General features: G+C 41.2%; 2 protein-coding genes across 4 annotated transcripts in view; one reads left to right on the top strand and one right to left on the bottom strand.

Moving 5' to 3' along the window:
• The window catches only part of LOC309711816 (uncharacterized protein), a 304,239-nt gene that overhangs the window by 28,020 nt on the left and 250,683 nt on the right, over window positions 1-25,536 (top strand). The window lies entirely within an intron of this gene.
• The window catches only part of col5a1 (procollagen, type V, alpha 1), a 74,951-nt gene that overhangs the window by 11,439 nt on the left and 37,976 nt on the right, over window positions 1-25,536 (bottom strand). For all 3 annotated transcript variants that reach the window (XM_082541156.1, XM_082541157.1, XM_082541158.1), the window contains exons 9-55: window positions 25,427-25,483; window positions 23,653-23,694; window positions 23,076-23,138; window positions 22,900-22,974; window positions 20,261-20,353; window positions 19,744-19,800; window positions 19,560-19,613; window positions 19,306-19,359; window positions 19,094-19,147; window positions 18,912-18,965; window positions 18,773-18,826; window positions 18,291-18,335; window positions 17,483-17,536; window positions 16,970-17,014; window positions 16,168-16,221; window positions 16,031-16,075; window positions 15,073-15,126; window positions 14,051-14,095; window positions 13,760-13,813; window positions 13,083-13,127; window positions 12,908-12,961; window positions 11,150-11,257; window positions 9,719-9,772; window positions 8,680-8,733; window positions 7,860-7,904; window positions 7,619-7,672; window positions 7,488-7,532; window positions 7,324-7,377; window positions 7,171-7,224; window positions 7,021-7,074; window positions 6,285-6,392; window positions 6,082-6,171; window positions 5,515-5,568; window positions 5,117-5,224; window positions 4,911-5,018; window positions 3,777-3,830; window positions 3,596-3,649; window positions 3,388-3,495; window positions 3,254-3,307; window positions 3,028-3,135; window positions 1,269-1,322; window positions 966-1,073; window positions 779-832; window positions 621-674; window positions 474-527; window positions 333-386; window positions 122-229 (exon numbers count right to left, since the gene is read on the bottom strand). In XM_082541156.1, the coding sequence (XP_082397282.1) occupies window positions 122-229; window positions 333-386; window positions 474-527; window positions 621-674; window positions 779-832; window positions 966-1,073; window positions 1,269-1,322; window positions 3,028-3,135; window positions 3,254-3,307; window positions 3,388-3,495; window positions 3,596-3,649; window positions 3,777-3,830; window positions 4,911-5,018; window positions 5,117-5,224; window positions 5,515-5,568; window positions 6,082-6,171; window positions 6,285-6,392; window positions 7,021-7,074; window positions 7,171-7,224; window positions 7,324-7,377; window positions 7,488-7,532; window positions 7,619-7,672; window positions 7,860-7,904; window positions 8,680-8,733; window positions 9,719-9,772; window positions 11,150-11,257; window positions 12,908-12,961; window positions 13,083-13,127; window positions 13,760-13,813; window positions 14,051-14,095; window positions 15,073-15,126; window positions 16,031-16,075; window positions 16,168-16,221; window positions 16,970-17,014; window positions 17,483-17,536; window positions 18,291-18,335; window positions 18,773-18,826; window positions 18,912-18,965; window positions 19,094-19,147; window positions 19,306-19,359; window positions 19,560-19,613; window positions 19,744-19,800; window positions 20,261-20,353; window positions 22,900-22,974; window positions 23,076-23,138; window positions 23,653-23,694; window positions 25,427-25,483 (3,006 nt within the window). The remainder of the gene's footprint in view (window positions 1-121; window positions 230-332; window positions 387-473; window positions 528-620; window positions 675-778; window positions 833-965; window positions 1,074-1,268; window positions 1,323-3,027; window positions 3,136-3,253; window positions 3,308-3,387; window positions 3,496-3,595; window positions 3,650-3,776; window positions 3,831-4,910; window positions 5,019-5,116; window positions 5,225-5,514; window positions 5,569-6,081; window positions 6,172-6,284; window positions 6,393-7,020; window positions 7,075-7,170; window positions 7,225-7,323; window positions 7,378-7,487; window positions 7,533-7,618; window positions 7,673-7,859; window positions 7,905-8,679; window positions 8,734-9,718; window positions 9,773-11,149; window positions 11,258-12,907; window positions 12,962-13,082; window positions 13,128-13,759; window positions 13,814-14,050; window positions 14,096-15,072; window positions 15,127-16,030; window positions 16,076-16,167; window positions 16,222-16,969; window positions 17,015-17,482; window positions 17,537-18,290; window positions 18,336-18,772; window positions 18,827-18,911; window positions 18,966-19,093; window positions 19,148-19,305; window positions 19,360-19,559; window positions 19,614-19,743; window positions 19,801-20,260; window positions 20,354-22,899; window positions 22,975-23,075; window positions 23,139-23,652; window positions 23,695-25,426; window positions 25,484-25,536) is intronic.

Genomic DNA, 25,536 nt, shown 5'->3' with positions numbered 1-25,536 from the left:
TTTTAATATTCTGGATTTATTTAGCAAATTAGCGAATCATATATGCTGTTTAAACAAAACCACACTACATAAAGGTATGACAGTGATGAATCGCTGCGAGGCTGAGAAATAAGATACTTACGACAGCACCAGGGATTCCCCTGAGACCTTCAGGACCTGGCTTTCCGGGTGATCCTTGAGGACCAACGGGACCTGTTTTTCCAGGGGGACCTTCTAACCCAGGCTCTCCCTTTCACACAGGAAAATGATTCACACGAAAACATTTGATGTTAGCTCATTTGTTAGGTTGTTTTACTTACACAAAATTTTTTTTGTGTTTTTGGATGAATTACCTTGCCTCCCTTCTCTCCTTGTCTTCCCTCGGGTCCTGCAGGTCCAGGAGGCCCCTATTTAAAAAATAAAATAAAATAAATTAAGCAACTTTTTAACATTTTCACAAGGATAGGAGTAAGACAGTGCAGGGCAGCACTTACTCTCTTTCCTGGTGGTCCAGCAGGACCAGATTCTCCAGTTGGTCCAGGTGAACCCTGGTTTAAAAGAAATAATTCAACATTGAAAAGACTATTTACATTTCTCAGTAATGACATGCAGCAGAGTGGAAAAGAAAAAATAACACTCACAGCCTGACCAGCCTCTCCATCATCGCCCTTGTCACCCGGTAAACCGTCTAAGCCCTGTATTGGAATTGAAGAGGGTCTCAGTCATGATGTTTTGCAATAAAAAGTGCATAAAGACTTAAGTTTGGATGGTTTATTCACAGAACAGCTGCCATACGTACAGCTGGACCAGGCTCTCCAGGGGGGCCGGGGTCACCAGGGAAACCACTTGGACCCTGAAAATGAATAAAGTTACATTTTTTGTTTGTTATTTTTTAGACATTTACTTTTAAGTAACTATGATCGTCCTCTGCTTAATGACTTATGTTGCAAAGTGTATTTTAATAAAAAACCTGGAACAGAACTTACTGGGCTGCCTTTTGGACCATCATCTCCTGGGGGTCCCTTAGGGCCTGGAGGTCCAGCAGCACCAGCCGGACCAGCCTCTCCCTTCTCTCCTCGTTCTCCTCTTGAACCCTATAATAATATGCAGCATGTTACCAGTGCAATTACTTGTATAAGCTAGAATTCAGAGTTGCTAGTGTACAACATGAGGAAAATGGCCTGTGGAAGATAAATACAATCTCTTTTTAACATCATGGACATTATAGATAAACTCTTTGTTGTGTTTTTTTTAATAAAAATGAAATGAAATAGACTGAGATAACTCACTGGTGGGCCAACTTCTCCCTGAGGGCCTGGCTCTCCCGTTTCACCGGTATCTCCCTGAAAGAGGTGGGCAACAAGGGGTATTAGTAGGTGAGAGAGAGACATACATTACAAGTAAAGTGATTTGTTGATCTTCTGTGGTTCTAAAAATCCCATAATTTACTGCAGCCCCTCACTGTCCCAGTGTCCTTGTCACCAAAAATGGGAATAGAAAGAGATGGCACAAGAGATTTCAATTCATCAAGTGCAGGCAGACTGGGTGGCAGGAGCAAGGACGGCGCTGACCTCACTGTTCTCCCTGGACCCTGCCCATATATCTTGTCCTCTTCCTTTTGCCTTATTGCCCTGTTGACTCACCTATATGCCAAGCACTATCGTTATTCACTGCCATATGAGACTACTGTCCTCCCTACTGAGGTCTACCACACACGTGTTTAGTGGAAGAATATTAGCCCATGTCATGTTTGGGAAACAAGGATGTCAGTTGATGGCACAGCTCTGCAGAGCCAACGACAAGCTGCACAGTGACTCGTTATGATAAGCATATCCAGATTCCCTCTAGCATGAACAATAGCTCTGTGTTGTGAACATCAACTGATACTCTAAATTAGTGTCTGGCTGTTTTCCAAAATCTGCCTCCATGCTGTCAAGAAATTCCCTCTAAGCAGCTGGTATGGCTGTTTACAAGCCTCACTGATCCGCCTGTATTAGCGGCGTACGCTGCTGTTTTATGCAATGCTGCGCCTCCGAAGCCCTGCAGAGGCCTTGACTCCATTCTTATGATGACCTTCACTAAGGACTGCTGAGAATAGGAAAACCAGGAAAAGGCAGCTGCTCATCACAGACACAGTGAGGGATGTGTTTACCAAAAAAAGGCCAGGACTCTGTCGCTTGGCAGCTCCCTGGGCTGGATAATAAAATGCCAGCTCAGCTGACGCCCGATTAGCCCAAAGACCGCTGTGTTTGCTTGCACAGAAGCAGGACAGGCTATCCTCGGGGAGATTAGAAAGGAGCAAGAGGTGATTCTATTGACCGAACCAGATAAAGCAAATTATACCATCACCCCGGACAGCAAGCGCTGAAAAACAACAAAAAAACTGCCCAGCGCTGCATTCCAGCGGCTGCAAAAACTACCAAAGGAGGCCTCGATGATGAAGCAGCAGCAACAAATGAAAGCTGTAGCCGCCTTTAATAATGCATTTATCTTCTTAGAATTGCAGTAAGATCTTTTTGACAATTTATTTATAATCTCTCCACCCCAGCAGCAGGCTACTGTCGGGAATGACACCCTGTCCATTCGATTTGGCGTGCATCTGTCACTCTCGAGTAGGAAAAAAACATCCCAAATGGTATCATATAAATAGGCATGTGAAATATTAATAGCTGCAAAAGCCTTTCAAGAGGTATCAGTCTTTGTATAAAACACAACCCAAACAAACTGCTTAGCACAATGAATCTGACTTTTTTAAGTTCGCTTCTCCAAGTTAAAACTTTTTCTCTATGACAGGTGAGTCTGAAAATAAACATACCCAGCACCGCAAATATATCTATAACGGAGGAAAAGTTCGATCGTCAGGAGTCTAAACAGCTGATATGAATGTGTCATATCAGAATTTCAACTCATTAAATATTGATTATGTTATCAGCCTCAAAAGTCCCACTACTGACGGGACTAATCAAACTACATTATACACATGAATGGTTGAGTTTCCGGCTAAAATCATTCCATCCAAAAAAGAAAAAAAAAGAAAAAGAGTTTTACCTTTTCTCCAACAGCACCAGGGTTTCCAATACCACCGGGAGGTCCCTGAGAACCGTCGGCTCCCGGGGGTCCTGAGGGACCTCTGGGACCAGGGGGACCTGGTGGACCCTGTAGGCAACAAGCAGAGCCACCTCAGTTTAAGAAATGGAATTCATCTTCATGCTCCTTGTAGTGTAAAGGTGCTCAATGATAACACAGTCAGAATGCGCACAAACTAAGCTCTTACCATTTGACCAACATCTCCAGTTTCACCTTTCTCGCCAGGTGGACCAGGTAAGCCCTGAAAGGTTAAAAAATTATTTAATCAGATCTTTCTAAATAAAACCATGGTTGAAGTTTGCTTAATACTCTAGTTCGCACCTGCAGACCAACTGGGCCTGGAGGTCCGGGGAATCCTCTGGATCCTTCATCTCCTTTCTGGCCAAACATACCCTGCTGACCTCTGGGACCAGGCTCACCATCTGCACCCTGCACAGCAGAAGAGATAATGAGATAATGAGAGTCAGTCTGCTAACACATAGATAAGGCACTGAATAATGTGAACACATAGCTCAAAATGGACACTTACAGCAGGACCCGGTGCTCCAACAGGTCCTTGAGGGCCAGTAGGACCGGGTGGACCCTGCAGTTGGGGACATGAAAAAGCGTAATTTTGTCTGTCACTCAGTATTTAAAATTCATGTATCAGCCTCAGAATTCTAGAAAGCAAAACAATGAATAAATGATGTGTTTTCTACAGACAAACTTACATGTTCTCCTTTGTCACCCTTACTTCCTTTCTGGCCCGGCTCTCCAATCTCTCCCTGTGAAGAGAGCATCAAAGCGTGAAACAAAAAAATAGCCAGTGGTATGCACATAAAAGGAAAATAAAACTTTGACAATGAATATTCTTAACAATCTCTAATTTGCCTGAACTGTCCTTCCTTTCAAAAAACATTGTTTTGTACCTTTAGATCTGCCTATAGATATCTCAATTACATCACTCCTTCCCTAAAAAATATACTTCTGAAGGGGGCTTATCATGATGGCTGACTCAGTGACAGAACAAGCAGCCAAAACAGAATATATTATGACTCCCATCAGAACCTGTTTAAACCAGAATATACCAACTGGAGAACCTTGTACTTTGTTCCCCCCAAATGCCTGTGTAGGTGTTAAAAATAATGCTAATAACCACCAAAAACCAAAGGCATTTACTTTGGTGTTTGAATCAGAAAAAGCTCTTTCTGTGGTGGCTTTAGTCTCCTAAATAAAGGCCTTGGACTTATCCATTCCCTGTGAGCTGGGCTTATAATGAGAAAGTGTCTGAATGTATGTAAACATTATCTGGCAAGATCGTTTTTTATCTGCATGGCAAATACCCTCTGTATTCTCTTTGTCCGTTTACACCACGGGGAATGTTGTAAGGCCAGTTAAGAACTGAGGCATTCTTCAAAGGATGAGAGATTATCCTCTGAGTATTTCCGCAGCTGATCTTCCTGCAAATGTTTTAGAAGGGATGAGCAGTTGCTTGGATCTGAATACTAAAGGGTCACTTTCACCCATCCTGTCGTTGCCTCTCTCTCTGTGTCTGTTTGTAAAGACGGGTACAAAGCAGCAACAAGGCCAGTTCTCCTTTTAAGGATCTGTTAATCGATGCAAACCCTGTCAGACAAATTCCCCTCACAGCGTTTTAAGGTCACAGAGAAAGAGACAAGAGGGTCTGGCTGGGAGCCCAATTGCAAAGTTTAGTGTCTAGTTTAGGCCTGTGCGTACACAGAGAGACACAGATTGTGAAACAACAACTGCTCACAAACCAAAAAAAGAAATTTAAGTGCAGCTTTATTAAATTGCATTATATTTTTCTTCACGTGGATACAAATAAACCAAAAATACTATTGTACCTTGTCTCCGTCCTCTCCAGGTGGGCCAGGAGGTCCTCCAGGTCCTGGCAGACCAACAGGTCCCTGAATACCATCTCTTCCAGCTGGACCTTGAGGTCCTTTCTCTCCCTAAAATAATGATTGTTGACATAGAGCAACATTGTGTTTGTCAGTGAGACAAAAATGTGCAGTGTAGCCATGCTATTCCTACAATGTGGTGCTCTTACCGGTCCACCTTTCTCTCCAGCAGGGCCTGGAGGTCCCTGGGGGCCAGAGCGTCCTGGGAGACCTGTAGGTCCTGCTGGCCCTGCAGGACCACGCTCACCAGGAGAACCCTACAGCAGTACCACACACTGTGTTATTAGCTAGCTGGTAGCTAGTTATCGAAATAAGACACCATTAATATCAAAGCCATCCAACACAGGAAACTAAAGCATAATATCAGGCACATCAAATAGGTCAGACCTCCCTTATGTAAGTAGCAAACAGTGCATATCATTATATTATATAAGGGTCTGGAATAGCTGAGGGTAGGAACTTTACTATGAAGATATCAGAGATGCAGAGAGAGTACAGAAGGTGAGAGTGACAAAGTGGGGATACGGATGCGGTAAATTGTACTCACAGCAGGGCCAGGTGGGCCAGGAGGACCCTCATTCCCTTTCAGGCCATGAGCTCCCTGCAGATGAGAGTGAAATAAAGGCCTCAGAAAACAAACACATCTGTTGGGGAAGCACACATTCTACCTTACACTGCACTCCTTATCTGCAAAGAGGCTCAGCATGAGATGGAAAGCCTCCTATAGACTCCAAAGTGAAGGTTGAGAGTTGAAGGGGAAAACAGTTTGGCAAAACTGCAGCAAACACCCAAAGGAGCTAGTGCATCACATAAAGTCTGAATCCTAAGGTTAATGAAAAGGCTTTGTAATAAAATGGCATGAAGAAAACAATATAAGTTGCGTAACTACCAGGACACGACTTTGTCAAGTTAGAATTATTTGAAAAAGATAGAAAAATCAGCCAAGAGCAGGCTGTTCCTTTACTGACGAGTGGATCTGATATCATCTCCATTTCTTGAGGTTTACCGCATTCTTACAGAAATTTAATAGTCCAGAACTATTATGCAATAACCAAGCTGTGAGTGATATTGATTTTGTCACGAGGCTTTAAACAAAGCAGAAGGCAATACTAACCACAGGACCAGGCAGACCTCTCTCTCCAGGGAAACCTCTTTGCCCAGGTGGGCCATCTTTACCAGACGGGCCAGCAGGGCCAGGATCACCCTGTAAGTGAAATGGGAAACAAATATGAGCTTTGTAGTTACATACATGTATTTTAATTAGCTGACAATGTTAAAAAAAAAAAGTTCACTAATAAATAGAACTTCAAGTTTCACCTTGGCTCCTTCTTTTCCTGCAGCTCCAGGCAGACCTTGCTCACCAGGTGGTCCCGGGGGTCCAGGGTGTCCACGTTCTCCCGTTTGTCCAGTCTCACCTGTTGGTCCCTAGAATTGAAAATAAATAAATATATCCCATTCAACACTAAAGTATAAAACCAAGTTACAGAGGAAGTGTGAAAAGAGGGACAAAGCAGAGAGCAAAATCAGCAAATTAACACAAAAATGATATAACAATTTTTCCATTTATTAGAAACGTGGCGAGGAAAAGCTGAACATTTGCTGTGTGGGAGGCTTACTAGTCATTAAAGCCACATACAGCTTCATTATTATGAATGTCCTCAGCCGGCATTAGCAGAACGGCTGGGAGGAAAAGTCTGTTAAACATTTATGCATAATGGATGAAGAGCCCATTGCAAATATGAAAGAGGATAAACAACACTTAAGTCGTGGCTCTTGAGATATAGGTAAGAGGAGCTAAATCGATTTTCATTCACCGAGCAAAATGCTAAGAAAGCATTCCTAATGACAACTTATAGGTTTCTATTGTGCTTCTGTGTGTGAAAGGTTTGCAATTCTGCAAGAGCCTAATTTTTCGAAAAACAATGCAAATGCATATTTAATTATTTTTTGTAGGAAATTGATAGCTATTTGTTTGCGCACAAAGGAATACAGTGAACAAAAAGCTGTGCGTCAATGAAGCAACTAAGAGAAACACTCAATGGCTGTCACTCACCTGAGGTCCAACCACTCCTGGAGGACCAGGAGGGCCTGTTTTGCCTTGGAATCCCTGTGTATTATAAAAAGGAAATAAAAGTCATAAAGTTGCCTCAGTGGATGTAGATATAAGATAAAGAGTTGAATAACCAAAGCACAGCACACTCACAGTTTCTCCTCTCTGTCCAGGATGTCCTGGCAATCCGTCTTTCCCTGCAGGTCCCTGAGAATTTCAAACAAATTAAAGAATTTATATTAAAGGTCACACAGAATGGAAAGACAAAGGGCAAAGGTCATATTTCAGTAGAGTGTCTGGACTTACAGGGGGGCCCTTTGGTCCTGGGAAACCTGTTGGTCCCTGAGGCCCAGGCAATCCCTATAAAAATTTAAAAAGCACATAATTGAGTTAAGAATCGCGTGTCTGATCGAAACCTCTGCACGTCCCGAGAATAAAATGACTCCTGGTGATGCTGTTACGGTACGTACCCTCTCACCGGGAGGTCCCGGTGGGCCGTCATTCCCTGAGTTACCCTGGACACAAAAAATAAGGAATCAAATGTGAACATGTATAATGACATATTTCAGAAAGTGGCATTAAAATAAATACTAATACTCACCTTTGGACCAGCTTTTCCTGTCTGTCCTCTTGGTCCTCTCTCTCCTCGAGGCCCCTTAAGAAAGAAAAAAAAAGCTTTTTAACAAAAAAAAAGTTTGTAAAGGATGCATGTGATCTGAAAAGCTTGGTTATTGTCTCAGTGTGGATTCCCCTTCGAGCACGTTCAGGTCGAACGGCCACTTTTACTCAGGTGCCAAGTTCGCCATCTGCATGGAAGCACGAGTCTGCTGAGTAAGACTAACCGTTGGTCCTCTCTGTCCGCGTGGGCCCGGCTTTCCTGCTGTTCCCTGTGGACACGAAGAACACACACAACGATCAAAGGAATGCCACTCACATTATTAAGATCCTGCATCCTCTGGAAGAATGACTCTAATGCCAGGAGACAATTGAGCCATTTATGAGCTCAGAAATAATCTTTTTATAATAAAATAGGATTTACTGTAAAAAAAAAAAAAGACCATTAACATTTATCTTCACTTACATGTGAAGTCATTGCCACCTTGGAAAATGATATTTTAATAATCAATTATGCATGATATAGCAATTTTGCAGCAGTGTTACAATGACACTGGCTACATACAAATTTAATGAGGAAAACTATTAAATCTTTTATGTAGCTTTTTAAGTTTCAAACAAGTGTTGTGAAACTATCTTAATAGCTCTATTATCCCTTTCTGTCTCGGAGCTGGGTCTCATAAACTTTACAAATGTTTTGTGAAGATGACAAAGCTTAATGCGCCTTGCTCCACTCGTGTTGACAAACCATTACTCTTGCAGGCGAGCTAATGACCCATCCCTTCGACAAAAGAAAATGAAGCATTGCTCAAGAGCCACAAAGTGATAAACAAAGCTTTTGGGGTATCCAAATGAATTGTGCAAGTGGTAATGAAAAGCAATTGCAATGGTGAGCAATTGTGTCTCTGTTGCTTTGTGTTAGAGCCATGCAACTTCCACTAGGTTGATAAATCTGGAGCTGGGACGGGAGCCTGTCTCTGGCGATACGCCTGTATCCAACCCTTGAGGGAATGAGACGAATATCAAGAAGTCTATCTACATACATACCCGAGTTCCTTTCTCTCCATTGGCACCAGGGAAACCTTGGAAACCCTGGGATCCCTGTGTGTGAGCAAGAGAGCAATTAATCATTTGAGAAGCAAACACAGTCACTATATTCCTTGTTTATACCCTTGGCTTAATACATTTAACAGAAGACTGCATGCACACAAGTAACAGCATTCCTTTATTGCTATTGTATCAGCAACTGAAGGCTGACACCAAATAGCATATTCAAATCCCCAGCTCTTTGATCAGGAAGCTTCAAGCATGTCCGCTTGTCAGACTGCAGCTTTGCCTCAGAGAGGCTAAACGATGAGCCATCAAAAAGTTCAGCAAAAGCAGCCTGCACATGCACGTGTGTGTATTTTTTATTTTCCTCGTTCTCTTTCAAATACACACAGAAAAGCACGTTTTGGTCAGGTTAACTGTGTCTCTGTGAGTTCTAACATTAGCTTAAATTAAATTGTCAAGTAAGTTTAATAACAAGCAATGTTGGCCAAAGCAAGGAAATAAGACATAATTTAAATTATTACACTGAATTAAAAGAAAGATAAAGTCACATTAAAGCACAATTTAAAAAAAACTGTTAAAAAAAAAAGAAAGGCAATTATTTGAGAATAATTTGGGATTATTAACACCATACACTAAACAACTTACACGTAAGTAGACATAACCTGAAAAGGCTTATGAATGGAGGTATATTTTCAGCCACGAAAAAACTATTGGAGAGCTAGATGATCAGCAATTAAACCAACCTGACAGGCTCTGCAAATATGGAACTTAATAAAATAGTAAAAAGCAGCAGTCGACTGACCCTAACAAGTGTCACGCAAGTTCATGTGTCCATGAACACAGAAAGCTCTAACAGATAACACAGAGCTAACCCAGGGACTGGTGGTGAAATACTGTATGTTCATCTAGCGGCATCATTGGTTTCATTGGTGCCTCGCCCAAATTAACATACAGTAATTACTGTAACCGAGCATGGATATGGTAAAATCAGTAAATTAATAACAATGCTCTTTAGCAGTATAAATGCAATTACCTTTGGTCCTTGTCTTCCTGGGTATCCTGGCAATCCAGGAACTCCGAGTTTACCCTGTAAAAGAGAAAGATTAGTAAGTATACTGTTATATACGGTCCTGACAGGAACTTATAAAAGTTTATCAAAAAGTATTTACAAAAATTAATTTACTACTTTTAACAAAAAAAACGACAAGGTTGAGCTCCATGAAACGATTCATCAAATTAAGAGACATAATAAGGTTCCTGCTCTATGTAAAAATGTAAAAACTGAACATTTAACGCAGCATTTACTTAATCCACTGATCTTCTCCTGCCTCAAACCAAACTCCTTATTAGAGCCGTACCAAATTATTCCTCTTAATCCGTGACACCTGATAACCAGTGATAACCTCTTCTCATATTAAAAAGACAAGATGTTTCAGACTTTGAGAGAAATGTGTGCTTTTGGCATCTGCCAAATGCATGGCGATGATGGGATTATTTCAAATAAAATCCTGTAAAAAAAATGTAAATAAATGTTTTTAATTAAACATTCTCAAGCCAACAGAGGATTTCAATTGGCATCAAATTAAAACTTATAATTACAACGTCTAGTAAGAGTCTGTTGATTTATAATTTAATATTAACACTGTCTTTGCTATAGTACCTATAATCTACACATACATTATACTGTATATGAACCTTCTCTGTACCCAGCTGAACTACTACACTCATCTGAAGGGCAGCAGGACACTACAGCCATTACACAGAGGCTGCCAACTGTGTTTACTGTGATTAGCCAGGTTGCTACAGAGTAGCCGCAAACAGCTCTATATACATGAAGCACTCTGCTTATAAATCTCATCAATCCCGAATTCCACAGCCTCTATTTCAGCTATGTCTGTAGCAAAAGCAGTGTCTTAATTTTTTTTGATTCTTGCAATGCAAGAAGTATTTATAATGTTGAACACAAGATGTTTTCATGAACTACATAAACCAAAATAGCAGCACTTGTGAAGATGCCCACACAGTCTAAATAGGGTTTACGAGTTATCTACAGACTTTCTTTACCTCGCTGATCTCCTAATTCCATGTACATTCCTAACTTAATGCAAGTAAAGAAGGCTGGCTCTCTCCCACAGTATGCTGTAAGCTCTTTGCATCTGTGAGTTTAAGTAATAAAAACTCTGTTATTCTAGCGAGTAACATCTCCATTAAAACGTGCAGAAACACTACAGCGGTATTTTTAGAACCGGATCAGTGTGTGGGGAAAAGCTGGTGTGAAGGCTATAATTAGGCATGAAAGAGACTGCTGTTAGCTAATGTGTGACCAAGATTCGGATGGATATCTGCTTTTTAAATTACACTGTGAATAACAAACACAAGTTTCGCCTGTCCTCACTGGATAAGGATTGGACCAGTCAAGCAATTACTCTGCCTCTGTTTAAGTCAGTTTTTTTAAGAATCTCACCTTCTCACCACTTGGGCCAAGAGGACCAGCATCTCCTGGAAGCCCGGAACGACCCTTTGGCCCCTCGGGGCCATCTTCACCTCTGGGTCCTGCTGGTCCAAGTTCTCCCTGGAAAGCACAAGATGTAAAAAATACAAATGCCATTAGCCTGTATGGTAAACAAACAAACAAACAAAAACAAGGTACTTGAGCACATCTCTCCCCTCAGGTTTTGCAAAGATTATTCTATTGACTGTGCATTCACAAATTATTAGCATCAGTGGGAATATTTTTCCACTCATATAGCTTTCTAAGGTGATTACAATGAATCTGGGTACTATAAGAGAGATCTGAAACAAGTATTTTGTTATGACTGGTATAAAAAAACAGTTTTGCTCTCTATAGTCTATAGCTTGTTACCTTAATAAGCAAGATGCTTGCCTTTAAAGTGTTTTACTTCCTCTGAGGGAGTATATCAACTTGTATGTTTACTCATAGTTGCCATAGTTTATCTCATTTACATAATGTTTAGTAGGCTATTCAATCACTTGAGCGAAATGTCCTACAAGACTGGTAAGCGGTCACGTGCCTGCAAAACATCTATTAGCACTAATTAGCTGGTTGCTAACCAAGCTAGCTTGCACTTTTGACAACTTAGACCTCCATCCTCTTGCACAAATATGGTCACTTTTTGCTCTATAACTTAAGAATGCTTTGCTTTTATTATTCATCGAAAAAGGGGCTTAAGGATGCTAATTTCTGTTGCTTCATCATTAAAGAAATTAGCTATTTTAATATTGCTTCTCTTTTTAAGTGTGCTTTCCTTCAAGCGGGACACATATTAAGTGACAGACTACAAACTCACTCTGACAGCCAGTCACTGTTGCATGAGACCTGGTGGTGTGTAAAAAGATATCTAGCTAAAGGCTTGCGCAGAGTTGAAGGCAAAGCCAGTGTGCTCGCACACCAGCACTTAAAACGGCATCAGACAAACTGTACTTGACTCACACTTGCAAGCTCATCAAACAGAACACTTTAAATTGAGCACACTCACACACTTTTCATAGGCACGCTTCAAAATGAGTCATTTACATTCCGGTCTATGTGCATCTCCAAAGCAGAGGGCCTCCTCAAATCTTTGCTTTCATCTGGATCTGCTGCATCTCCAGAGGAAAATAAGCCGGAGCCCCATGTCTCTCTCCCGGGTTTAAAGGGGTTTAAAGTGCCATTGATTTCTCCTTCCTTTCTATGCTCAGCTAGAGACAGCCTGGTCAGGGATTGGAGGGTTGATGTTTGAAGTATTGGCTTGTGCAAGTTGTGTTTCTTACTGTAGAAAGCATTTTTTTCTTAAGACTTGACAGTGTAAATCCCTGAAGCACTTTGGAGAAAGAGGCTGTAGTCAGGAAAACCTGTCAAAGTCGCGCTTTTCTCCTAAAGTTGTCGAGGTTAGGAGTGACTGGAAAGAGGCAATGGGGATGGAAAAGAAATTGGAAACTGCTCACATTAAAACAAACGCACGCACACAAACCACTTGTCAACTGGAACAACACCTTATGTTTGCTCATTAGCCACAATTCTGCGGTAGTCACAGAGGCTTAGGCAATGAAAGTGGATAAAGTGACAGGAGTGGTTGCTCCTTTCACTTACTGTGGATAAAGGTCACCCTCACCCCCCCAATAAAACAAAGGTAGTTCTGAGTGCAGCACTTAAGAGTTGTTTCATTAATGTGATCATTTGAGTGATTCATCCAGCAGTCAAGTTTAAACAAACAAGCCTTACCCTGTCGCCTTTGATACCCATATCTCCCTTGAAGCCGGGGAAGCCGTCTTCTCCCTAGCAGAAGGATAAAGAAAACGATGTTGAAACCATTTGATTGGTATGCATGCAGAGATGATCAAATAAGTCCACACAACTTTCTTAGACGTTTTTTAGCCGGCTGTTTGAATTCCTTTACCTTTTCACCCTTGTGTCCTTTAAGGCCACGCACACCGTCAGCTCCCTGTGATACAAGAACAGGCAGAAATTACAAACCAGTGGGGAGGATAATGGACGGCTACACTTTTTTTAAAACTTAGAAGTAAATTGTGCAAAAGAGGATACTCTTTAGGATGGATTCATTTTCATTGTTTTGGTGTATAAATTAGCATACAAAGTTTCTTCCTTCTTGACCAATCTTTTCATCTTCCCTGAGAGCAGACTTCAGCCATGTAACAGGGGGACTATTAGCTACGAGTCGAGCCACTTGTGTGATCCCCCTAGCTCAGTAGCAGCTTTAATGATTGGATCAGTCACACTTTCTTTTCAAGAATTATTTGATGGGAATTCTTTTGTCTCGGTTTCATCAGATACTAATGGCACAGAGGAAGGAGAGGGCTGTGCACCTTGAACTGTTATCAGCCCCTTTGCCATCTCAGTCTTTCTGACAAACACAGACAGAAGCCTATACAAAACATTTTTAAGGGGATTTTTATTTATTTATTTGCAAAATCACACTAGTCTGGTTGGCCAAACACCAAAAAACAACAACAACAACAACACTCAAATGAGATATTGGGGAACTATTAACACATTAAATGCAAAGTACAAAAAAATACATAAAATTAATTTCTTAGTGGTTGATAATCAACTCACCTTCACGCCTCGAGGCCCAGGATAACCAATAGGTCCTTGAGGGCCAGGAGGACCCTAGAGAGACAAATATTTAATAAGAGTTTGCAGCACGTAGTTTTTAACAATCCAAGCATGCACACACACACACACGCACACATTTTGCTAATCTTATCTTCGTGAATGCAAACACATTTTATGCAAATGTTTCTGAACAAGGACAACAGGAGGGGAAACAAAAAAGTGAGAAAAGCGTAAATAAAGGAAGGACGAAATGAAAGCTAGCTCATGGGAAGCAAATGTAATAAAACTCACCATGTGGCCTTTCTCTCCAGAAGGCCCCTCTTTTCCAGGGTGACCCTGTGAATTATTAAGAGCAATATTATGGCATTTCATTTGAGGATAATTACTACCATAAATACCACAAGGCCCCTTAAACAGAGAAATTAGGTTATTAAAACTGTTGGAGGGACGTATCAAAGTGGAAAACTGCAAAAATAAAAAATAAAAAAAATAGAGCCATTGCAGTCTAATTGCATTTGAGATTTGTATTAAAGAGGCCCTACTAGCTATCACTGAGCTCAAAAAGCACAGACTGTCATTTTCTTAATTTTGTACAAGCAATATAGCAAACAGCATCGTGCATGTATGACACAAAACTCCACCTCATCAAAAAACGCACACATCCACACACATGCATGGATGCTCATCTGAAAGGACTAAGAGGAAAATGATTGCATTCTCATTAACAAAAGGAGCTGTGCAAACCCTCTGATGGGCTATTAGTGATATGAGGATGGAGAGAGAAACAGATACACGAGAAGAGGCAGAAAGGGAGCACTAAGGTTGGGAATATTGTGCTTGCTTTATATGCAACAAAACAGATTTAACAGGAACAGCCTGGCTGTGTAACTCAGGGAGAACTACCCTCAAAAGAAATTATTAAAAGGCTGAGAGATATTGTGTGTCGTGGGGCTCTACTTTATCTCCTTTTTCTGTTTTGCTTTTTTTTTTTAAATCTTTTTCTTGCCCTGTAGTTATTCAAATCTTGGCCCTATCTCTCTTAGGTGCCACCTGGTACCTTCCAAGAAACATCTGCCATTTATAGCAGGTGTACTGTCTGTGCAGGGATGTCAGAGGGACTGTTTGCCTATATAAAGTGCGTCTGTTGTGATGTGTTTTATCCTGTGAAGCAAAAGGCTGTATAAAATAAAATTAGAGATATGGCTTTAAAAATGTGAGTTCTCACAGCTACCTATAAAAAACTCTTTATAAACAGACAGAGGGGAGGAAAAAGATAAAATACGGCTCTTTGGAAACGTGGCCTAAAAACTCACCGGAGGGCCATCAGCTCCTGGCATTCCTGGCAAGCCTGGCTTTCCGGTCGGGCCCTGGGTAGATGATAGAAGGTCAGAGTAAACATGACAAGATAACAAGAGCACACGGAGCCATCACAGGATATAGATGTCTATCGGTATAACAACAACGTGAGGTTTAGCTGATATAACACTGACTATTGTTACATAATCCATTCAAATGCTGGCGAGACATATCCCAGAAGCCCACACATGACACCAGAACCCAGGGGATCACAAAATCCTGTAGGTGTCATCCTTTGGTGATGATGAGTGTGCGTAAAATTTCATTTATTGTCATTATAATTCATTTGAACCTCAGTGGCCAAAAGACAAACAGTAGGATTCTTAGACAAGCAAAGGTACAGACACATTAAATGAATCATGACGATAATAGGATGCAGATTTCTTTTCTCTTTGTTATGCTCATTAGCTCTAGTCCCAAAAATTATTTACATGGTGTTTTGGGGTGGCAAAGTCTTGCATATGTATTGAATGTGTTGTATTAAATTCAAAGATCTACGATTTAAGTCTACTGTTTCGCTTTATTACACTTAGCAAATATCATGATGGCTTTAATGTCTTTTAAAATCAGGGCACACGCGGTACCTACATTACCAAATCCCAAATGCTCAATAATAAAGTGAGTGTGCTCCATATAAGTTAGCCAATGTAATTTAGCTGAAATGAAATTAAAATGTATCAGGATTCAAATCTGTCTGTACCGTCTACAAGGCAACATTTAGTCCTGCATTGGGGATGAGGAGGCATTTGCATAATTGTGTGATAAGCATTTCTGAATAAGATAGCAACTTGGCTTTCCGCTCATGAAAATGAATGCGACCAGCTATTTTATACATTCTGATTCTTTTTGTTTTTAAAGCATCTTAGAGTTTTTTTTAGTGGAGTTACAGGATTTTAGAGCCACGTGGTATGTTACCTTCTCTCCTGGAGGTCCAATGGGTCCTTGAGGCCCTGCAAGTCCCTGTGGGGAGGATACAGAAATGATCAGCAAGCTTTCATTTCACACTTCCGAGAAAGAAAGATCTAAATTCACACTACATTTTCATCACTCACCTGGGCTCCTGGGTTGCCTTGCTGTCCGGGAGGTCCTGGCTCTCCTTGGGGTCCCTGAAAAAGAAAAATTGTCTTAGAAATCTCCCCATGTAGAAAAGACTGAATAATTTATTGATTTTCAACCAGGCTGTGTGAATGCGAAACTGATTTGGTGACCAGCATTGTCCAGCAAAGGGGAAAATTTCCTCTGAAAAAATATAAATGAGAAGCAGTAGCACACTTCTGCATGATTACCTCATAACAACACAATAAGCCACAACTTTTGGACTGATGGAGTAGCATCTTTCCACGGCTCGAGGTAAGAGACACACACACACGTACACAGTGCACATTACCGCAACTACTTTCCTAATGAAAGAAACTGCTGAGGCACAAACACAACAACACCTTTCCCAATGAGATAACTGGCAATCAATTATATTTCCTCAGGCCAAGAGTCGGGGAACGCTCCTGGTCTTTCATCTCTACCTCGTTGGATCGTTCCCAACAGAACAAAGGAGCTGCTTCAGTTAGGCATTCTCTCATTACAGCCGGGCGCTGCCTGAAATTGAGCTGGAATGGTACAAGCGGCCGAGGTGGACTGCTCAAATAGACCTAAACACAGGCAGCCTATTCTTCATTATGTCTTAATGTCTGATTGAACTGGTGTGTGTGTGCTTGTGTGTGTTTGCCCATGAGTGCATATCATGGGCTTTTTTGAGGGTGAAATTAAGCAAACGTTGATTGAAATTGAAATTGTGCGTGTTGGTTTATCTGAGAGTTTGCACATATAGGCAATTTAGTTCATTCCAGCTTCACTTACTATGTTTCCCTTGGGTCCAGGGTGGCCATCCATTCCAGTAACGCCCTACAGCAGGTGACAAAAGAACATTAAGAACAAAAAATGAAAAGGGAAAGGCAGCAAATCTATAAAAGACTAAAATGGACAGAATCGACTGTGTGAATGAATTTTAAAGTCTGATGTATTTGAATCGCTAACTCCTACAGAGAGATATCAGTTTCAAAAATGTGCAGTGTCCACGTTAAATTAAATCCGCTGGAACAAATTAGATTGAAGCCTCGCTGCACTGTAGACATCTATCAGAGAAGCTGAAGTTAAACTCAATAACATATGCTACTCTTTTGTATATTGTGTCTGAGAGATATTGAGTTTTGTATTTCCCCGTGGTTGTTGTTTGTCCTTCCCTTTTCTCTCGCTGCTTATGAGATGCTAAAAAATTGATTCCGCTCTCTAAACTGTAAATCTATTGCTGGATATGAAAAGTTGAGAAGTTGAAGGAGAGGTGAGAGGGTTGGGTGGGGGGTGGGCACTCACAGGTGGTCCAGGAGGTCCCTGAGGTCCTTTTGGGCCCAGCAAACCCCGAGGCCCCTGTGGTAAAAATGAAGGGAAATGAGATTGAGAGTGATATCACACCTGTGAAAAAGGACTGATGCATTATTAAACACGTTCAGCTAAATCAAGTTTCAAAATTATACTGCTGGAAATAACCTCACTTTCCAAATGTCCTTGAGGATTTTCTACAGAGTGAGATGTGAGGGAAAGCTGAAGCCCGCTCTCCTTTTTTTCCTTCTTTCTTTCTTTCTCTCTCTCTTTTTTTACTACTCTTGCATTTCCCTCAGCCGTACCCATGAAACAGTGCTGTGATTTTCTTTCTGTGTGCCATGCCCCACAGCTACAGTTACCCAAGTAGATGGATTGTCCTGACTGTGTGAATTCAAACCAATGTAGCGCACCCTGGTGGATAAAAAAGATCATAACATGCAATATCAAGGGCTTTCTGATGGTTTCTCCTTTTCCTGTCTTTTCCACCCTCCGCAGGGAGTATCCTGCATGGGTGAGGCGGGGTGTGGGAGGCTATTAAAAGAAGCTTGATGTGTTCTGCTTGCTTTTCTCACCACTAGAGATTCCCCTGTACACATGAGTTCTGATCAACATTCACTTTGCACCACAATAGCACTAAAAAATAAAAAATTCCAAGTCTATATGACTATGAACATGTGATATATGATACCAGCCGACAGTATGATTGTTCAGTAACACAATAACATGATGACAGCAGGCCTGCAGCTCTTATACATTTCCCTGAGTGTAAGACTGAATGGTAATATATGTGATCACTCACTGGTTCACCAGGAAGTCCCCTGGGTCCGATCTCTCCATCATCTCCCTGGGAAAGAAAAGAGCAGGTCAGGCTGTGTAACAGACAGTGAATTATAATGGAGGAGAAAGTGAGGATGTGCAAGTGTGTGTGTGTGTGTGTGTAATGTGAAAACATAATGAAGAAACAGAGGAAGTGGGGGATCAAGTTGCATCAGTTGTGTTTAATGGAGAAGGTGAGGGAAATTGGGAAAAGGTATTTTTGCAAAGAGAAAAAACTGAACTTATTATAAGGAACGAAATCGACGAGAAGGAGAAAGTAGGAAGAGAAAGTGGAAGTTCAATTCAAATGATGACAAAACGGTGCGTTTGGGAAGAATCCTGCAAAGAAGTCATTTGTGCAAGAGCAGAACAAATTCAGATAGTGCGACTTCGTGTGCACAGCACTTGAGGTTGATAAGAAAATGAAGGGGCAGGAGTGAAATTCTTTTCTTTTTTTTGTTTTACCCTCTCTCCATCCTCTCCAGGACCACCCGGAGGTCCATGGGGGCCGGGTTCACCCTGTGAAAACAAATATGAACATGTTTAACTGTTGTCCAAATTCCAACAGGCACACACCTCTCAGGTTAAAGGTTAAAATGCTTACTCTGTGTCCTTTTTCACCAGGAAGTCCAGCCAGACCATCAAATCCTCTGTCTCCCTTAAAAGCGGGGAAAAAAGAACATTTAATGATATAGATCACCACCTCAGCTTAAAAATTAACTTCAAAAAATCTTTTTGTCAAAAGCGGCACATTTAAGTGCATCGTGAATGGAAAAGACGACATACCTTTGGTCCAGTCTGTCCTGGCATGCCCCTGGCACCATCAGCTCCAGAGCGACCCTGTAAAAGCAACAGCACATGTTCTACCTCCAGATCAAGACAATCACAGAGCATTTACTATTTGCAATCGCAAACAAACACTGTGAAGTGCATAAAAACTATCATGCTTAGTCTTAATATTACTTCTTTGCTGCTGAATAGCTTGGTTGACAACTTACTCGTCTACCAGGCTTTCCAGTAGGTCCAGGGGTTCCCAAAGGTCCACGTGGTCCCTAAAACAAAAGTGCTGTAAATCACTGAGCCATCTTTTTCATTTCCAATCTATCCACCTAAATTAGGCTTTTTAGCTGATTTGCTAGTAACGGAATATTACAAAGGCTCAGCATTAGTGAACACATTTCCACATTTGCTTAGACTGATATGATCAGAAACTGATCCTGAAAACAGAATGTAGCATGGTGATTTCTAGTACCTGAGGTCCTGCCTCTCCAGACTCCCCCTTCAGTCCTGGTACACCAGGAGGACCCTTAAAAAGAAAAATACTGACTAAAAATTCATATAACAATTGAGCAAGACCATCCTGTGTGCAACAGAATCTGCAGATCAGAGTATTTGTGCTTCAGTGTTTTTGCTGGGAGGTGATTTGCCATACATACCAGCGGTCCAGGTCTGCCAGTCAAACCCATTGGCCCTGTAGGACCGCGCATAGCCAGCTGACCAAAGAAAGGAGAAATAACATAAAAATGAAATCAAATGAAACATATGGAAAAGAAGGAAAGAGGACAATTTAGCTCATGTGTGAATAGAACTGCAGCAGATTTAGCAATTCATATTTGTCTCTGCTGTATACTGTGTCTATACTTGTGCTCTGCATGTTAATGTTAAACTTAATTCACAAAATGCAGCATCTATTAATAATAAATGAGGAAGAACATTATAGGAAATGTGCCACAAATACAGTAAAAGTCATGTGATAAGCAGTAACAAAATGTTAAAAACGAAACAAAAATAAAAAAAAATATGACATTTGAGGAGAAGTGAGGGAAAAAAGTTAAAAGTATAGAATGAAATGATCTGAAATAAGATATTTTCCACATGAGAATCTTATAGTTCGCAGAGTTTAGCAACAAAGAGCAGTAAAAATAGCAGAAATGTGAAGGTGTAAACTGTTACCCTAGCCTGCTGCATGATGGCTTGCATCTGGGCCTCCTGTGCTGATACAGCAGGTCCCTTCTGCCCAGAGTCACCTCCGGCGCTGAGTCTGAACTATGGAAGGAATGATAGCTTGGTGAGACTTCAGTCCCATAAAAAGGAATACACAAGAAACAAAAAAATGAGAGCCAAGAGAAGCATGTGTAAGGACTAAAGTGCTGGCCTGTGGCAAAATTAATCTTTTAAGTTTAAACAGCCACACACTGTTACCAACAATAGCTCTAATATTTCTTTAATACAGTCTGTCCATTTAAGAAAAACAACAACAAAAAAAACAACAACAACTATGCTACAGCCTCCAGCTGTCAAATCAGCTCCATCCATGGCTGCTTGCAGGCCATAATGTTCACATTCGACTGCCATCTGGTGGTGATAAGCCAGCATTACACCCTAACATGAATATTCATGCCTATGGTGCAACTCTTGACTTTGTTTGGGCCAGACATCTTGGTTTGGATTACACGGCACAGTCCTCAGGAGACTGACTGTCAGTTGTGCTGCAGATGCAGAGGCAACACAGCAGTGAAATGCTGTGCAGGATTTCAAAGTCACAGAGAGGGTTGTTGCCACGAAGCAAAATACAAACCGTTGATCTAGAACATCAGGGATGAGTCAGATGTACTGCAGCTGAATAAAAACAATATTTTTTCATATTTTCCCACAAATCTCGCAGTTTTTCTTCGTCCACTTGATTCTATCTCTGCCTTGCAAACGAGATGTTCTGATTTATCAAGAAATGGCTAAAAAAAAAGAGAAGCTGCTTCACCAGTGTCTAGATTTGCCACCTAACCCTGCCGTGCTGCTCATGTTGACTCCATCATTTCAAGACAGAACGTCTTGAAATGATGAGAAGGCGTGTTTCTCATTAGACTTGGAGCTCAAGGATTGCCGGCTTTCTGCCAGCAGATACACCAGAACACCTTGTCCAGACAGAGTTTGCCACATGACTCCGCCAGACAGTTTTTGAGGAATCCTGAAACCACAACTCTGTATCTGCACAACTAATCAGTTACAACCGCAGCAGCAGCATTTTCCCAGCACCTAATAAAGAAAGCGGAGGAGGTAGACATCACAGGAAGCTATTAGGATGTCTGAGCAACTGTTGCGGTCAAGTCTGACATAGAAAAAAAAAGATGCTCGGTAGCATTAACTTTGCTGACTTGGCTAGGATTTGTGCAGCTTAAAGCAGCTGACATTACAGCTGTTATTTAAGAATCTCACTCAACATGTTGAAGCACATATTTATGCAACAAAACGCTCGTTAGTAGGGCTGAGTATCGTCACTGATTTCTAGAATCGATTCGATTCCGATTCACAAGGTCCCGAAACGATTCGATCCACGATTCGATTCAATTCGATTTGTATCTGGGAAATTTTGCCTCAGACAGTCAGAAATATTCTAATTCAGATCAGTACATTTACATATATTTGTATCTATAACAAGGAAGCTGACACTCGCAAGACTTTATCAAAGGTGTGAGCATCACAGCAGATGCTTCTGTGTCAAAGTAGCTGAAGATAAAACACAGAAAAACATGAAGGTGATTTTTCCTGGCCTGGGATTTTATAAAAGTATTCTGCAGTACATCAAAAACGAAAGAAGAACAGTAATCAACACATGAACATTACCTCTGAAGTTACAGCGGTTTTATTAGAGACACGGCTAAGCGTTTTGCATTTTGCATAATTTTAAAAAGTTTCAATTTGTTCAGAAGCCCATTGAACAACAGAAATGAGGTTTTCTTTTCGGAAGTAAGTGAAAGGAAAAAAACAGCGGCCAACAGCGCTGTAAACAATGGTAGACTTGTGGGTAACAAGCAAGCAAATAATGCAGAAAACAGATTTTTAGACGGGAAACTGTTCTTGAAGTACAGAGAGAGAGAGAGAGAGAGAGAGCTGTGCATGAAGTGTGGTGGAAGCAAAACAGCAAAAGTCAGAGGGAATTCATGACGATGTTTATGTGAAGCGTAGTTTGGATCTTCTTTTGCTGCTGGTTCGGTCAATATTGTTTGGAGAGAGATCAAAACTAACAGCTTTAGAATCAGCGCAAAAAGGGCGTAAACACAAAGCGCGGACCCGCCGAAACATCAGAATCAGCGAGCTGTCGGCTTTCAGCCCCGACCGTGTCCGTGCCGTCGGGTGAGAAAGGCGACATCTCACTGATTCTTGTCCGTGGGTCTGCGCTTTGTGTTTACATTTATGTGCAGAATCCGTGTTCCTGCTCTCATTTACTGTTTTAGCTGTTTGGTGGTTGTTGAGATTTTGTGAGATTTCACCTGAGATTCTGGTGTTTTGGGCAAAATAAATTTATATTAAAAAATCGATTCAGGATTTTAATGAATCGATTTTACGTTATCCAAGCCAGAATCGATTTTAATCGATAAATCGATTATCAAAACCCACCCCTACTCGTAAGGGTTAGGCTCATCATAAATGGCTTGATGGGAAACCCCCTTTATTCCACTTCATTGTATAAGTTATCGCTAAAACACGGTGTCAATAATAACAATTGGTCTTAAAGGAGGTTAAACAAGGATTAAAGCACTAAGTTAGAATTTCTGACTTTGGAAGAAGAAGAAGAAGAATTGTATTTTACTTACAGGCAGCATCAGGACAGTTCCAGGAGGTCCTGGCAGGCCATCAGCACCAGGAAGACCAGGACGACCTGGAAGACCCTTAGATGGGAAATTACAAACACAAGTGAGTGTTTTATTATTTGTATTTGTAAACCTCTGGTGATGTTTAGGACATTAAAAAAAACAAAAAACAACCTTACCCTCTCTCCAGAATCTCCAGGACTGCCTGGTGGGCCGGAAGCACCTGGGGGTCCAGGGAGACCCTATTTTAAACAGAAGACCTCATTTAACTTCTATATATACACACAATACAACACAAGGTTTTGCCTTCATCTTGCAAAATGGTCACATACAGCAGAACGGAATGTGCATGTGGCAATATTTTATAAGAGAGGCTGTGAAGCTGTAAATCTTTGTGGGGTATTCTTATTTGTTTATATTGTAGTGCAACGCTTCAGTGGCTGGACTCCATCTGCAGGGTGTCAAAGCAAATCTGTATTAAAGGAATCTTCCTAAATAAATGACGACGTTCCTTCGACATCTAATCAAGTCCAAAAACCGCTTTGGGGGAACTGCTCGGGCCACTCCTTTTTGCATCGGGAGCCAGCAAAGCATTAAAACTCGAATTTTCTGGTAGTGCAGACAAACAATGAATGCGTGAAAGGAAGCTCTATTGGCTTTTCTTTACCAAGCGGCTGCCAAGAAAAACGGCAGCGATTACGATGCGAGGGGGGGGAGGAAAACACAGGAAGTTAAGAGACAGGAAGATTGACTTACTGTTGGCCCTTCAGGCCCAGCCGGACCTTCCACTAACATTCCCTGAAACACACAAGCACAAATCATTAGGCCTCATTCATAAGCACATGGCTGCAAACAACACTGTCACACTTGAGTACAATACACAGGAAAACGTTCACTTGTAAACTTGTCCCTTCATCATGTTCCCATCTTTGCTGACTCATGTGCATGCATGCCTGTCACTGCAGCTGTGTTTGCAGTCGATCCACAGAGAACGAGAGAGTGGCTGCAAACAACAGGCAAAGCCATCCTGAGGTGCTTCCCCTACCCGGACAAGTTCAGTTAAGGGCTAATCAGATCAGTGGGGATGTTAAACTTATTCACACATGCAAACGGAAACATAAAGCCAGTTTAGCCATGCCTATGAACATTTTGGAATTAGTTCAGTCTAAGTGTAGGGTTAGTGTTTGAGTTAGGGCCTGATCAGTAACACTGAAAAGGCAATAATAGCAGTTCATCTCATTTCAATGTCTCAAAGACTCAAGGATCTGACTTAACAGATGCATCAGTGCAGCTCTACAGCTACATAAATACCACATTGTTTGCTCTTGTGGTAGCAATTTGGCTTTTTGTTTTCTGAGATTAAAATTCTGCCCACTCTCCAAAGTTCAAGCTGCCTTCAGAGCATTTTTATTTTAAACACTTCCTTCAGACTTGTTGTTTTGTTTTTTTTCTTCAATCCCTGCAGTTATTCCTGTGTGTCACCTGCATTGTGGCTACTGATTGAGGGGCTGGGTCTGTACATGTATTTATTTTTCATTGAAGTTAGCACTTCATAATACAGCCCACACTTGTACTTGTAGCATAATTTCTGTCAAAATTCCTGCAAAATATCCAGACGTTGTGCTACTTAAAATTACTTACTGACCAAATAAATGTATTTACAGAAGCGTCTTTCCTGTAAAAATCTGACTTGTTAGGTCCTTATTTTAGTGTACCTATCATTAAGTATTTGTAGGTAAATTTTATTGCATACTTTTAAAAAAAAAAAATACATAGAAAGTCCACTCAGTTACAGGGGAATTACACCCTCAGTCAAGGGCTGTATTATAACATGTTGCCCTTTTGTAATTTTTTAGCTTTCTTAGTTTTCTACCTCACAGCTTTTTGCATGTTGCAAAGGGACAAAAGCACACTGGGAGGTTGCGTATGTGTGTTCCAGCATGCTTATACGTGTGCATACACAAAAGCTCATTAAGGAAGTGGACTCAAAAAACATGAACTCCTTCTGTAAACACTGAAGGCACTCAGTCACAGAGGCAGGTATGCCTGGTGGAGCTCCATGACTTCTGTTTGAAGTAAAACAGCTGGTGCTATATTAGATACATGCAAACCTTTTGTGGCATATATATCCATATAGGAAGAGATTTTCACAGTGTTACCTGCATATATATATGAGTGTCTGTTTTAGGTTTTTTAATTGAACAATTCCTTTCATACTTCCTATTGTTCTTCCTGGTTTTACTTCCCTTGTGATTACACGCTCCCTACACCGTGTGTAGAGCTTATTAACAATTGCCGCATGGCTCTACAACAAATGTTTATGGTTTAGCCACGATGAACAGCCAGGAGCAAGGCCTCGTCCGAGGATGCTAACAGATGACTGTGGTGAGCTTGTGTGGCTTATGGAGCCTTATTCAGGAAGTAAGGGATAGTTTGTGTTTAGATGTGGATTACACATATGTCCTCCCCATGAGCCCAAACGGAGCCTTCGTCTGCTGCTTGTGTATGTTGTTCAAACAGTCATACTCACAGGCTCAATAACAGCAGGCTCTCCCTTCTGTCCTTTCTCACCATGAGCTCCGTAACCCTACACAGCACAGACACAAAAACAAAGTCAGCCCACCCTCACTTATCTTCATC

Source organism: Aulonocara stuartgranti, assembly GCF_965226115.1.
Source record: "Aulonocara stuartgranti genome assembly, chromosome: 7".
Classification (NCBI taxonomy): domain Eukaryota; kingdom Metazoa; phylum Chordata; class Actinopteri; order Cichliformes; family Cichlidae; genus Aulonocara; species Aulonocara stuartgranti.
The sequence above is the reverse complement of the archived record's forward strand: the minus strand, read 5'-3'. Positions and strand labels throughout refer to the sequence as shown.